The 13,670-nt window shown below is 43.7% G+C and overlaps 2 protein-coding genes across 2 annotated transcripts in view; one reads left to right on the top strand and one right to left on the bottom strand.

Moving 5' to 3' along the window:
• Positions 1-2,566: 2,566 nt before the first annotated feature.
• On the bottom strand, positions 2,567-11,457 carry C18H12orf49 (chromosome 18 C12orf49 homolog). The gene is made up of 5 exons (XM_032705500.1): positions 11,221-11,457; positions 9,638-9,794; positions 8,273-8,424; positions 7,699-7,812; positions 2,567-6,733 (listed from the first exon to the last, which is right to left on the bottom strand). Exons 1-5 carry the CDS (start codon positions 11,329-11,331, stop codon positions 6,650-6,652), a joined length of 618 nt encoding a protein of 205 aa, XP_032561391.1. The 5' UTR covers positions 11,332-11,457; the 3' UTR covers positions 2,567-6,649.
• Positions 11,458-11,654: 197 nt separating this feature from the next.
• RNFT2 (ring finger protein, transmembrane 2) overlaps positions 11,655-13,670 on the top strand; it is a 31,887-nt gene continuing 29,871 nt past the window's right edge. Inside the window, exons 1-2 of the mRNA XM_032705499.1 lie at positions 11,655-11,675; positions 13,134-13,318. The gene's annotated coding sequence lies outside the window, so the exon portion shown is untranslated. The remainder of the gene's footprint in view (positions 11,676-13,133; positions 13,319-13,670) is intronic.

The following is a 13,670-nucleotide window of genomic DNA, read 5'->3' as shown; positions in this document are numbered from 1 at the left end:
ACGAGGCCGGGAAGAATTTTACAGTAATTAGCAAATCTGTTAGTGCCCATTTTTCTTCCGCACAACACACGAACAAAAGAAAAGCAGGCACAGCTATTAAGGGCAACTACCAGGATGAAAAAGTGGGGAGACAGGCAACGGGTTGGGTAACTGCAGAAATAAAAATAACTATTCCATTTTTTTATTACAGAACCAGTGTGGGAGGATTTTTAGGTTTGCACTTAAAAAAACACAAAGCAACCCTCTAGTAAATATTTAGCACATAATCATCCACATCCAAGTACTGCTAGTAGGGAAGGAAGAGAGGAAACATAATATATGCATTCACTCTATGTAATTCTTGCAACATTCAGTACCTCTGTAAGCAGCTCACTGTGACTTTATCCAGACACCACAAACACAGGGTTGTGGGGGTTTTTTATGCCATGTGGAACTGAGCCACCCCAAGCTGTTTGTACTGAATCCATGACTTTAACCTTATAGCTCCAAATGAAGTGTATTTATAACGACATGAACAAGATGTGCCCTTTTCACTTGATTTCAGCATCTCACTGACCCTCTGAAGGCTGGAGCAGAACTGCTCTGAACCTGCTGCTGCTCAGGGTGGCAAGAACTCACCCTTTTTTTGGGGAGTAAGACAAAGCACGTTTGGTTTTGCCATCCTGGCTCTCTGCATTGTCCTCGTCCCTGTTATTGCAGAAATCCAGGAGAGCCCTGATCAATATGTCTTTGTTGTGTAGCCCTGAATTAACTACATCTCACTTTCCTTTGACAGCGACACAGATCACAGGCAGCTGCCGCTTCCCCTGTGAGGAACACGAGTTCTGGAGAGCATATTCATTATCTGGCTGTTAAAAGCAGCAGAGCATGCAAACCTCACCCTGCCTGGGCTACCTGAGACATCAGCATCTCCCTTTGATTAAGTGACTGCCAGCCAGTCACCTTCTCCCTCTAACCTTGACGTGGTAGGGCTGTGACAAGAGCAGGCAGTGTAACATCACCGAGTGCTCACAAATAGATGGCTTAATTTGGTTTAATAGCCCGCTCCCCTGCAGCATTTCCACTGCAAACTCTCGGGTTTGAGGGCAGGAACACACAGCAGCTCTTGGGATGGAACTCACCTGAAAGCCAGCTGGCAGGAAGCCAGGGAGAATCCTGATGAGGTCCAAAGCTCCCGGTCAGCTTACTGGCACTTAATAAATTCCAAAGGAATTCCACTCCCCCTCAAGTGCACCATCTTTGAGTTGCAGGACTCGAGATCAGAAAAAACTGACTTTAAAAAAAGCTACAGCTCCTTATCTAGACCCTCTGTAGCTGAGTATTACTTGTGCACCAACAACAAAACCCCCCAAACCCGAACGAATTTCCATTTCATAATCAGAAGCAAATAAGTCCCCGCGGGGTGAAGTTTGATTTTTATTTCACTGGTCTGGCAGAAATAACAGGGCTGTCAGTCACCGACTCCCACTATGTTTTCATGGGTCTCATAACATTTTTTTGCAGCTGCTGGAGTAAGGTAATCCCACAGAAACCTCAGCCGTGGCCTCCCTAGGGCCGAGTTGTTGTTATTATTGTTATTTTATTATACAACAGTTACCAACGAGGCTACCGAGGTATCACGTCTCTTTTCCCACGCTAGCACCCACGATCACCAGTACATTAAAACCCAGGCAGGTTAAGTTTATTTTCTAGGTTTAGGTGGCCAGTCCAAAGAATTCCAGACAGACACTCCACGCTTTTTCCTGGAGGAGTCGTGTTCTGTACCCGTGGGTGCCTTTTCCAAGTGAAATCCAGCTCCCTCTGCCAGCCCAGCTCCACGGAGAGGAGGCTCAGCCTTTATCCAAAGGCTCTGGTAACCTCTGCTGGCAGATCCTCGATGCTGCACCGGCTCGGAAGGAAGCTCGTGGTTGAGCAGACAAAAAGACATCAGAAGAGGTACATCACGTTTGCTTACTCATATTTTTGTGCGCATTTGTTACTCCAGAGGCTTGGAATTTTTTAATTGAATGCGTATTTTTAAGGCACCGGGGGATTTAGATAAATTAGGGCCCCTGCTCATCCGAGTAGGAACATGTTTTATTTCCTCAGACAGCACAGCTTTTATTACCAAGCACGTCTGTAACTGCAGTTTGCAGCTAATCTACGTTTTGCTGTTTGAAGATGTGGATACAGCACAGCAAGTGTCGTCTGACAGAGCTGAGGGATGCATTTTATGCATTTGGTAACGTCAGTAATGCTATTTTTGGGGGTTTTTTTAGTGTTTAAACAAAAATGTCACACTGGTGGCTTATACCCAACCTTATCCCACTTCTTGCAGTGGTGATATTTCATATCTGTGTAACACAGGTCTTGTTCATATCAATAGGTACATTAAAGGCCACTGCCAGAAGTTCTAGGAACTACAAATGTTGAGTTGTCTTTTTGCTCTGAGGAATTTAAAATCTAAACAGGTTTTGGGCAGGTCAGGAACAAAAGGCAGGCAACTGATCCATGATTCCAATTTACCTTGACTCCTACTAGTGTGCCTCACTCAGTAGGTGCATGCAGAGATGGAAAACATACAGGATAAATGAGAGCTGCATTTTATTAGAAGCTTCCATTAAATTGGCAAGAAATCAGGTGCTAGTCTTCATTTCAACTATTAACAGTAGAAACAGATTAATTGTCATCTCATCTATGGAAAAGCCTAACAATTGCCTCCCATTCCATTTGCAACTACAGCTCGTGGTCTTCTATCCCCCTTAATTGAAACCCATAATAGAAAAGCTTCTACGAGGCAAGATTTCAGCCAGAATTAATTCCTTCATTTTCTCTACTCTGCAACTTTGTGTTATTTTACCACAGGCGAAACAGCAGACCACAGCAACAAACATGCTTCAGTCTGAAGGTATCCTGAGAATTCTTGCTTAAGACAGACATTTCTAATCTACCAAACCCCTGATTTATCAAAAAAAAAAAAAGATCTGTGGCCACAGGACTGCCTCAGAATGAAAACCATCAGGAAGACAACCTGCGTGTTGTTACAAGTCAGACCTTAATGGACCAAAAATATTAGACAGAACTGTCTGTTTAATTAGACACGGATCAAAAATGAAGAACTAAGTGCTTTCCCATCATTCCCTGCAGGTTTTGAAGTTGGCATTTTTCCCCCTCTGCATATAGTTAGTTGTTGGCCTCAGGTTGTAAAGAAATGCAAGAGGGCTGTTATTAAAGCACCGATAATTTGCTGAACTCCATCTTTTGTGGAACTTGCTGAGTTAGAAAATTCCTTTTCACCTCCTCCCCCACGCCTCCCTGACAAGAATAACCCAAGAACAAATATCACATTATGGTGTTTGGTAAAAGGATCGAGTGTGTTTGCAGTTAAGTGACTGCCACAAGACTGAACAAATCCTAAAGCTCAAGCCTGTCCAGCTAAATGACAAGGGAAGTAAGAAAGGATTTGCTTTCTAAAAGTGGATCATAACAAAGACTCATGATTAAGATTTGCTGTGCTTAGTGCTTTATATTCACAAATTGACTCCTAACATAGTTTTTTAGGAAGTTCTCCAAGCAATCAGAGCCTGAACACGTACAGGAGATAAAGAACAGCCACCACATGAGTGAGAGTCTGAGAATACAGAAACCATTATCCCTACTCATGTGCAGAGGTCTGCATTTGCCATTTCACAGCTCCAGCCCATCACAGTGAGGATTTTCATCCAGTTCTCTCCATGTACCATCCCAGTGGAGCAGAACAGCAGGTTCTGTCCAGGCCAATGGCTCAGGTTTAAACCTGGCAGACTTAGCACTTTCCCCCTCCTGCAGAGATTAGTTTCCAAACTGGTACAACTAAATCCTGGGCCTGTTTTCCCATTCCATGGTAGCTGCCACCATTTTTTCACCAGCATTAATATTCCTATAAACCCCAGGAATGAAAAAGCACAGAACCCATCCAATTATCCCCAGCAGGGACCTCAGTGCAGATAAGCAGAGCCAGTGGCTCCATCAGGTGTTCTCATTAAACCTGCTGCCAAACAGGCATCCACAGCCCCAGCCTCTCAGCTGACAAGGAGAAATGAGATGTCAGACAACCACAGAATCACCAGGCTTTTTGCAAGAGGGATGGACACCACTTAAACCACACAGAAGTTTTATCAGGGAGCACAGATTTGACGTGTCTCACTGAATCTTCCCAACGTGAAGCAATCATCTGCATTCCTTCCCCTGCTCAACCCACTTTTGCAAAGGGTCTGATCTTTCTATTAATCACTGACAGAAGCATTCTCGTCTTAGATTAAAATGCAACTGATTTCCTTTTCAACTCTACTCACTTGCCTTTATTACAGATATTCCAGGAAGTGTCCCTCTCTGCTCCACTGCATTCTTCAACCTTACATTTTGGTACAGTTGCTTTGTCATTCAAGGAAAGATGTGAGAACAGGCAGCATTTTGGAACATTTTAATGATTTAACATAAACTACAGGTACTAGTTGAACAGCTCAACAACCAGGGAGTGAGGATGCAGTTTCTGTCCCACTGACAGTGGTCACAATGCACTTCTGATCTCGTCCTGTTTTCCTAGGAGAGAAAAGGGCCAGGAATTCTCACAAACATTGTCCAGATTAGACTGGTTCTTCCGATTTCTCACAATTACTGCTTCAAGCAGTGGTATGACCTGCTAAGGAATTAATATCAAGTTGGAAAAGAAAGCAGGAGCAGGCCATCAGCATCTTGATCTCATCAGTCACGGTGCAAACACACCAAGTGCTGGAGTACATCTCAGCAGGAATGGTCCGACAGACCAACCTGATGGCCTTCCCTAAGGAAAAGGGTTATGGAGTGCTGGGAAGGGCTGAAGGATGTGCTTGACGCTGAAAAGAGAAGCAACCTCTGCTACCCTCTGAAGACAGGATTCCACACTGCAGCCTCACACACGTCTGCACGTTGCCACGGGATGGCAGCAAAGGGATAAACTGCACAAAGTGCTAATGCCAGAGCTCTGGAGCCTGTGGAAAAACAAGATTTCCAAGAGAAAACTGCTGATGGAACCGTTATTTCACATGATGGCTTCTGGGAAAGAACAATGAAAACAATGCAAATGGATTTTACGAGATGGTTGGTACTATTTCTTGTTTGTAGCATGTGTAATTGCACAGCATTCTACAGTTCTTTTGCACCAGGATATTCCACCACTGTGTTTGGGGTTTGTCTTTGTTTGTTTTTTCTTTAAAGCCTCTGTAGATTTTTATCTACGTTTTTATTTACTTTTTTAACTTATGCAGTTCAAGCAGGCACACACAAAGTCCAAATCATGAGGAGATGGGTGGGGTAAAAACAAGAGAAATGAATCACTTTATAGAAAAGAACAACCCAGTTCAGTCTAGTGCTTAGACTTTGCCCAGTGACTTGCAGGGGGAGCACAAATTTAGTCAGCATTTTACTGGTTCTATACCCATCTTTTCTGTGTTGTGTGGCCTTTAGAGGGAGACAGTTTAAACTGCAACTTTAGAGAGCCAGGAGAAACTGTGGGAGAACCAGCCCTGGTCTAGTGACATTCTCATCAGACCAAGATTCCAGAGCAGCAAGCGTGTCAAACAGCAAATTAAAAGCACTCTGACTGTTTAGCTGAGCTCATGCAACACAGTTGTCCTCAGAGGGCATATTCTGACATTGGAATTACTTCATGCACCAGGACATCATGAAACTGAGGTCCCAGAACAGCTCCACCCTTTTGCCTCCTGCACAACCAGGAGTGAAGAACGTTTGATTTACCAAGTTCAAGCAAACAGCTCTCCAGTGCTCCCTGTCAGCAAGGGGACCAGCAGAGAGCTGTTCACAAAACTGAGACTCCTCTTTGAGGAAACTGTTGCAGAGTAACAAGGGAAGTATTTACAACAAACAATCAACACCCCACCCCGGGCAGATCCCTGCTCTTCTCTCACGCTGCAGGACTTGGACAGAATAACAACTCCATTGGAGTTCTGAATGCTTTAAACTCACTAAGAGGAACATAAGCACTGTAGTGACAAATCCCAACACAATTCCTTTAGACTAAGGAGGAAGAGAAACCAACCAACTTTAGTCAGGATCTAAAACATCCTTTCTAGCTGACATAGCAAACCAGGGACTGAAAGGCACCAACCACTAGCTCTGCAAAGCATCAATACTTTCAGCTAGTAATCCATATAAAATGAATAAATAATTCATAATTACACATGTAGTGTACACCATGCATGTCAAGAGGGGTTCCAGAGAGAGAAGCAAAGTGTGCTTTTCTCTCTAAAAGCAGAAATCCTCCCATTATTCCTGTCTCTCTGGAAAGTCTCTGGACTGCAGAGACACAACTGAACCTCCATTTACAGCTGCAAAGACACATTAGATATTTTTCCCACGGTGTTTTACAGCCTAGATCCTAAAATACAGAGGAAATACTCCAAGAACACACTGGTACTGTAGCACAGTGCTAGCACAGGAGCACAACAAGGTGAAGGAAGCAAGATTCAGTCCCAGAGAACTGGAGTTCCTTGCTCACTGACACCTCTGGCTCTGCCCCCACACCCAACAGAAGCCATTTGCACTGAGGCTCTTGTAAAGCAGCAGCTGGTGTCCTGTTCCTTTGGCTTCCAGTCTCCAGCTCCTTCCCTCTGTTGCTCAGATCTCCCAGCTTTCAAACAGGCAGGAGCTCGGGGGGATATTCCCCATAGCAGTACTTGGCAATCGGGTCTCTGTAGGTGTTCTCGTGCTGCACACTCTGCCAGGGAGAGGAGGACAAGCTGTAACAACACACACACACACACACACACACACACACATACACATCCCTTCACCCAGGGCCAAAACCCACAGCAGTGATTTCCCAAATTCTTCTACACGTTGGTGTATCACACCAGCTGGAGTCAGACAACTCTGTATTCCCAACAGTTGCTAAATTACAGCACTTTAATGCTGAGCCATACCCAGAACTCCTTTTCAGGAGACTACTCAAGTAAGTGGGGATAGATTCAATAAATATATATATATATATATATGCTTAGGCAGTATCACCAAATGTCCTAAGCAAGCAAGGCACAATAAAGTTGCTAATTGAGATGTGTGCATTTTTCTTGATAAAGCTAGAGTTCAGATACTATGGTTAAAAAAACAAAAAAAACCCAGCTTTAGAGACATTTGGAACTATATCCTTTGTTTGCACTCCATCCCTATTGCTACATTAAATGCTCAAGCTGCATAAGATCACCAGCAGCACTTTCTAAGAGGGCCAAATGCTTGCTTAGACCAAAATTAATTCTAAGTAAAATCACATGGGTAACAGAAGTTCACCTTTGTTCTTAAAACAAACAAACAGAAATATTACAACATACTTTTTGAGTTTCTGTGCAGATGATTGCCAGCATATGGTAAGTCTCCAACTGTACCATAAAATAAATAGCATTCTGAAGCTACTGGGGACAGCTCTCACTGTTCTCACCCCTATTAGACCTTCCTCAGAACTCATCCAAGATGTTCTCTGATCATTGAACTCAGTTTGTTTTTAGTTAAGTATCTCTTTTTTAAAGAGAGTGTGCAACTTGCCCTGCTCCAAACACGCACTGTGCCTGCAGGTGAGCTCCCAGCCAAGGTTTATGAACACTCCTGGACATAAAAGCACAACACACAGGACCAAACTCATTTTTCAAGGGCGCTTTTCTGGGCCCTGGACACGTCCTTGTGCCCTACCTGTGATGAAGTCCTACATTTGGCCAGACACAGCTCAAAGTGATCCTCCACTGCCATGAAGAGGTTTTGGAAAGCAATAGCTGCCCGGTTCAGGAAACGCTCCAGGAGATGTTGCTAAAGCAGCCAGCAAAAAACCACAAAACAACACTGTCCTTCAGCAAGGAGCAACCAAAGCCCACCCTCACCTAAACAACTCAGGTATCAGAGGAATAGTAAGCAACTCCACTTAGGATTTCTAGCAAGCACTGAAAGGCTAATCCCTCACAACCCCAGCAGTAGGAAGAGAACCTAGAGAAGCTCATAGAACACAGGGAAGTGCCAATTACAAAACTGGAACAGCTTTTTCTGCAATAATTTCCCTCCAGCAAAAGCAACTGCCCTGAAGCTGAAACACTTTGCAGGGCTCCCAGTGTTTCCCCTCGGAGGTGGGAAGGATGAATTTTGTTTAAAGCTTTATTTACAGCTTGCCAGACGGTCCCTGCAGGCCTTCCAAGGAAAGGAACTGTCCCCTCTAAGGGAAAAGAAGCACTTTTAGGCCCAGAGGAGCCTGAGAAGCAGGAGGAGGTGCTCTCACCTTGCTGGGCTGGAGGCAGCAGGACACACAGTACTCGTAGATGCTGCAGCAGCCGTTGGGAAGGCAGCTCTCACAGCTGAACAGCTTCGTGCTGGGCACGTGCACGTCACAGCAGCCATTCACCAGCAGGTCCTTCCTCTCACAGATGTACCCTGGCAACAACAGCAGCAGTAACAACTGGGCAAGACACACCCCTTTCATCCACAGTAGGAATCACATTACTTAAGGACAGGTTTATTTGTCATCTAGCAGGTTATGATCCCCCTCTGTCCGGCAGTAGCAGTTCTTTGCAATGACACTTAGATGTTTCAATCAGCCTGGTGTTATGTGCACAACTAATATGTGCTACTACTCTGATGTGTGCTCTATGTACAGTAAGAGTGTTTAAATACAGAATTTTAAAGTTCTGATTTCTTTTTGGCATAATTCCTTGTTGGGAAAGGGGAAGGGGATTGGTGATGATTGTACTGGAGAAAAACCTGTGACACGTGTTCTCTCAACAGCTCTGTGTCTGGATAACACTCCTTACAGATCAGTATGAAGGGACTTAGATTTATCCATGCAGAATAGCTCTAAATTAATTGAGTTAGGGAACCATCAGTAGTACAGAACCATGTGTATGTCCTTATGGAAACTACTACCACGGTGTTAGACTGTGAGACAGAGCTGTAATTTTCAGAGACCTCAGGAACTGGCACCAGCCATAATTCAGGCAGTGCCAAATTTAACATTGATGCAAATCACAAAAAAAGATGTGGTGGGTTTTCTACAGCCTTGATTTCTGGATTTTCAAGAAAGATCCAGTGCCTGAGCACAGTGGGGAAGTACTTGTGTAGGGCAAGAAAGGACCTTTAACTTTTAACACTTAAAACAAAGTGGTTAATATCCTTGGGTTTCAAGGGTCAGATGAGGTTGTTAACTGTGACTGAGCACTAATTACACATGTCCTGAGCTGCCTCCCTACAAGGTCAATAGTGTTTCCTCAATTACTCTCCCTAACACCTCTGACAGTAGGGACACACTGCAGGAAGACACAAACAGCTCTGCAAGCAATGGCAGTAAATGGAGCAGGACTCAATGTTCATGTTCTGTGCAAAGATAAGCGGAATTCTTTGACTCTGAGGTGGCCCTGGGATCAGCACAGCCACACTCACACAGCCCTGTGCCTGAGCTGAGCCTGCACAGAACCAAACCAGCAGCGTGTGCAGCCACAGGGGAGTTCATCCAGCCTGGGGACAAAATGTCAATGGCTGAGGAAAAACACCTTAATAAAGAGCAGTTGTTCCTTGGAAGTGCCACTGACAGACAGACAAAGCAGCCTTCAGCACTGCCACGTACAGAATAAATCCTTAGTGTCAAACATACCCAGTTCATCTGTAATGAGGAGCTTCCCCTGCACAGAATTCCTGCACTGGTTACTCAGCTGGCTGCTGTTTCCCGGGCTGAACTTCACCTTCCACAGGATGGGCTGCTCGTGCTCCTGCACTTGGAGGAGATTCCGATCTCTCACCATCCTCTCTTCCTGCAAGGAAAGACAGTTGTGCAACCAAACATGCGAGTTCCTTCTGCCACTTCAATCCACGTGCTCTTCCCACAGTTAGAAATGGCTCGTAGTTGTAAACTCCACAGCACAGCAAACTCCAGCACCAGTGGAGTAACGAACATATGACTTGTAGTAGGTTACTTTGTGCAGTTCACAGGAAGATACACAACCCAGTACAATAGGGGCATGAAAATTCACCAAGGGACCAGGCAACACAGCTGAACTTGGTCACTACAACCACAAAAGTGGTATAAATTATCTTAAATAACCACAGCTGCACATATTTTTCTTTGGTGAGTCCTTTGCTAGTGGAAATACCACTCACAAGAGATCATAGAATCACAGAATCAGCTGGGTTGGAAGGGACCTCCGGGATCATCAAGTCCAACCCTTAGTCCAACCCTTGATCCAACCCCGCCGTGGTTCCCAGCCCATGGCACTGATGCCACATCCAGTCTCTTTTTAAAAATCTCCAGGGATGGAGAATCCACCACTTCCCTGGGCAGCCCATTCCAATGGCTGAGCACCCTTTCTGTAAAGATACAGCAACAATAACCAACAACAAACAACAACACAACAAACCACCATACAACAAACATCAACATTTACAACACTACAACAAGCAACAGCACACAACAGTAAAACAAACAACAACAGTCCCCTCGAGATTTTCTTTTCCCAGTTTCAGTTCGAAACACTGTCACTGTCAAACAGTATCAGGCGCTACTATTTTAAACTCTTGTGTGTTTAAATTAAACTCTATTGTGTTTAATAATTACAATGTAGCTCTTACAGCAACTCAGCACTGGTGAGGCCACCCCTGGAGTGCTGTGTCCAGTTCTGGGCCCCTCAGCTCAGGAAGGACATTGAGGGGCTGGAGCAGGTCCAGGGAAGAGCAGCGAGGCTGGGGAAGGGACTGGAGCACAAGTGCTGTGAGGAGAGGCTGAGGGAGCTGAGGGGGCTCAGCCTGGAGAAGAGGAGGCTCAGGGGAGACCTCCTCACTCTCTGCAACTCCCTGACAGGAGGGGGGAGCCGGGGGGGGGGTTGGTCTCTTCTCCCATCAGCAAGACAAGAGGGCTGGGTCCTAAGCTGTGCCAGGGGAGGTTTAGGTTGGATATTAGGAAGAATTTCTTTCCAGAGAGGGTGCTCAGCCATTGGAATGGGTTGCCCAGGGAAGTGGTGGATTCTCCGTCCCTGGAGATTTTTAAAAAGAGGCTGAATGTGGCACTTAGTGCCACGGCCTAGTAACCGCAGGGGGGTTGGATCAAGGGTTGGACTTGCTGATCTCGGAGGTCCCTTCCACCCCAGCTGATTCTCTAACTCAGGAGATCAGTGTCAGCAGCCTCAGGACCGCAGTGCCCGCGGTCTGAGGGCTGTTGCACCCCCCCAGCCGCCGCTCACTGACCTGCTTGAAGGTGCTGCTGATGAAGTAAACGAGCGAGAGCCCGAACACGAGGCCGAGCACCCAGCGCTTCCTGAGCAGCCGCCGCCACAGCACGGCCCCGCAGGGCACCATGGCGGGCTCAGCTCCAGCGGGGACTGCCCGGTACCCGCATCCCCGGCGGCCCGGGAGCTGCGGGAGCCCCGGGAAGTGCGGGAACCCCGGGAGCGGCGGCGGCCCCGGCGCGGCCCGAGCGCTTCCGCCGGCACCGAGCGGGAGGCGGAAGCCGCGGCCGGGCGTGCGCGGGGCGGGACCGGGAGCGGCACCGGGACCGCGATCGGTGGGTACGGGGGCACCTCCCGGGCCGGGCAGGGCAGGGCTGGCTCCCGTCCCCCTGGGCACGGCGCCCCGTGTGCCAGCGGGAATCGCCCACCTCGGCTTAATGGGGGAAAAGGCCTCGCTTATGTCTGTGTGTGTACGTAGATATATGTGTGTGTGCATAGAACTGTATTTATAGATCTTTATGTATATAGACATAGATATAAATGTGTATATGTATGTTATAGATAGGTATGAATGTGTATATATATGTTATAGATAGATATAAATGTGTATATATAGGTAAACAGAGAGAAGTGTATACATAGAGATAGATGTGTATATATATCTATAGATAGATATAGATATAGATATGTGTAGATAGATATAGATATGTGTATATATATCTATGTATATAGAGAGAAATGTGTATATATGTCTGTATATAAGTATGTGTAATATGTATGTATATATGTATATATACATATATATGTATATATATCTATATATATATCTATATATAATAAATACATATATGTAATATATACATATATATATACATACATATATGCATATTATATGCATAATATGTATATGTATGTATTATATATATGTGTATGTATATATAATAAATACATATACGTAATATATAAGACATATATTTACGTAGTATATAATACATATATGTATATATAATAAATACATATATATGTATATGTATTTATATGTAATATATGTAATATATTTATGTATTTATATGTCATTTACAAATATATATAATATACATAATATGTATATATACATATATATGTATGTCTACACATACATGTATATATACTTATATACATGTACATAAAATATTTATGTATATGTGTATGATATATTTGTATAATATAATATGTAATATATATAAGTATATATGTGTATAGAAGTATATATGTATACATATGTTTGTATGTATAGAACTGTACTTATGTATATATACATATATGTGTAGATATAGTGTACATATATACATAATATACATTGTATATATGTATGTATATAGAATAAATACATATACATAATATATAATACATGTATGTATATATAATAAATACATATGTATGTATATGTATTTATATGTAATATACGTAATATATTTATGTATTTATATGTAATTTACAAATATATATAATGTACATAGTATGTATATATACATATATATGTATGTCTACACATACATGTATATATATTTATATACGTGTACATAAAATACGTATATGTGTGTGATATATTTGTATAATATAATATGTAATATATATAAGTATATATGTGTATAGAATTATATATGTATACATATGTTTGTATGTATAGAACTGTACTTATATGTATATATATGTATATATACATATATGTGTATATATAGGTGTATATATATGTATATATATATATACACATCTAGGTTTGTATACAGATATAGATATGTATATATATAGACAGATGTATAGTTGTGTATATATAGATATAAACAGAAATATACACTGTGTTATTTATGTGTGATGCACATTCTAAGGTGTATGTGTGGATATATTGTCTGTGCTGTGGTGAAGATGTCTCTGTGCATGTGTTTCTTACAGATGTCCTGTGAGCATGGGGAGCCAGGGGCATTGCAGTCATCCAGTCTGAGGGACCTGTGCTGAGTCTGAAATCTGGAGCAGCTTGGACTGTCTGAGGCACTCTGTGTATGAGCTGTCTGCACCCTCTGGAGCTTCCATCTCTCCCATGGTGGCACCTGGCACCTCTGGATAAGGCTGTTGTTCAGGTACTGTTAAAAAATGTCCCAAGTGCAGCAAGATGAAAACCCCTAATCTGGAAAAAGCAGGAGCAGTCAGTACTGAAGCTGAGTCCCTTTGGGAACAAAGGCCATTTAAATGTGATCAAACCTGTAGGCCTGTGGGCAGAACAGACCATTACATCTCACGATGTCCTGCACCTTCAGGACTTGGCATTCATGTCACTGTCCCCTTCATGGCTGATGCCAAAAGAGAAAGTGTCTCCCCATGGAGCTGAATGTCATTGTGGAGTGTGATTTCACCCCACATCACAATCTAGACTTCCAATGGTCTAGAAAGGCGTGGAGAGTTTTCCAAGTGCCGGAGTTACCTCTAGTCTGG

Source organism: Chiroxiphia lanceolata, chromosome 18, assembly GCF_009829145.1.
Source record: "Chiroxiphia lanceolata isolate bChiLan1 chromosome 18, bChiLan1.pri, whole genome shotgun sequence".
Lineage (NCBI taxonomy): Eukaryota > Metazoa > Chordata > Aves > Passeriformes > Pipridae > Chiroxiphia > Chiroxiphia lanceolata.
The sequence above is the reverse complement of the archived record's forward strand: the minus strand, read 5'-3'. Positions and strand labels throughout refer to the sequence as shown.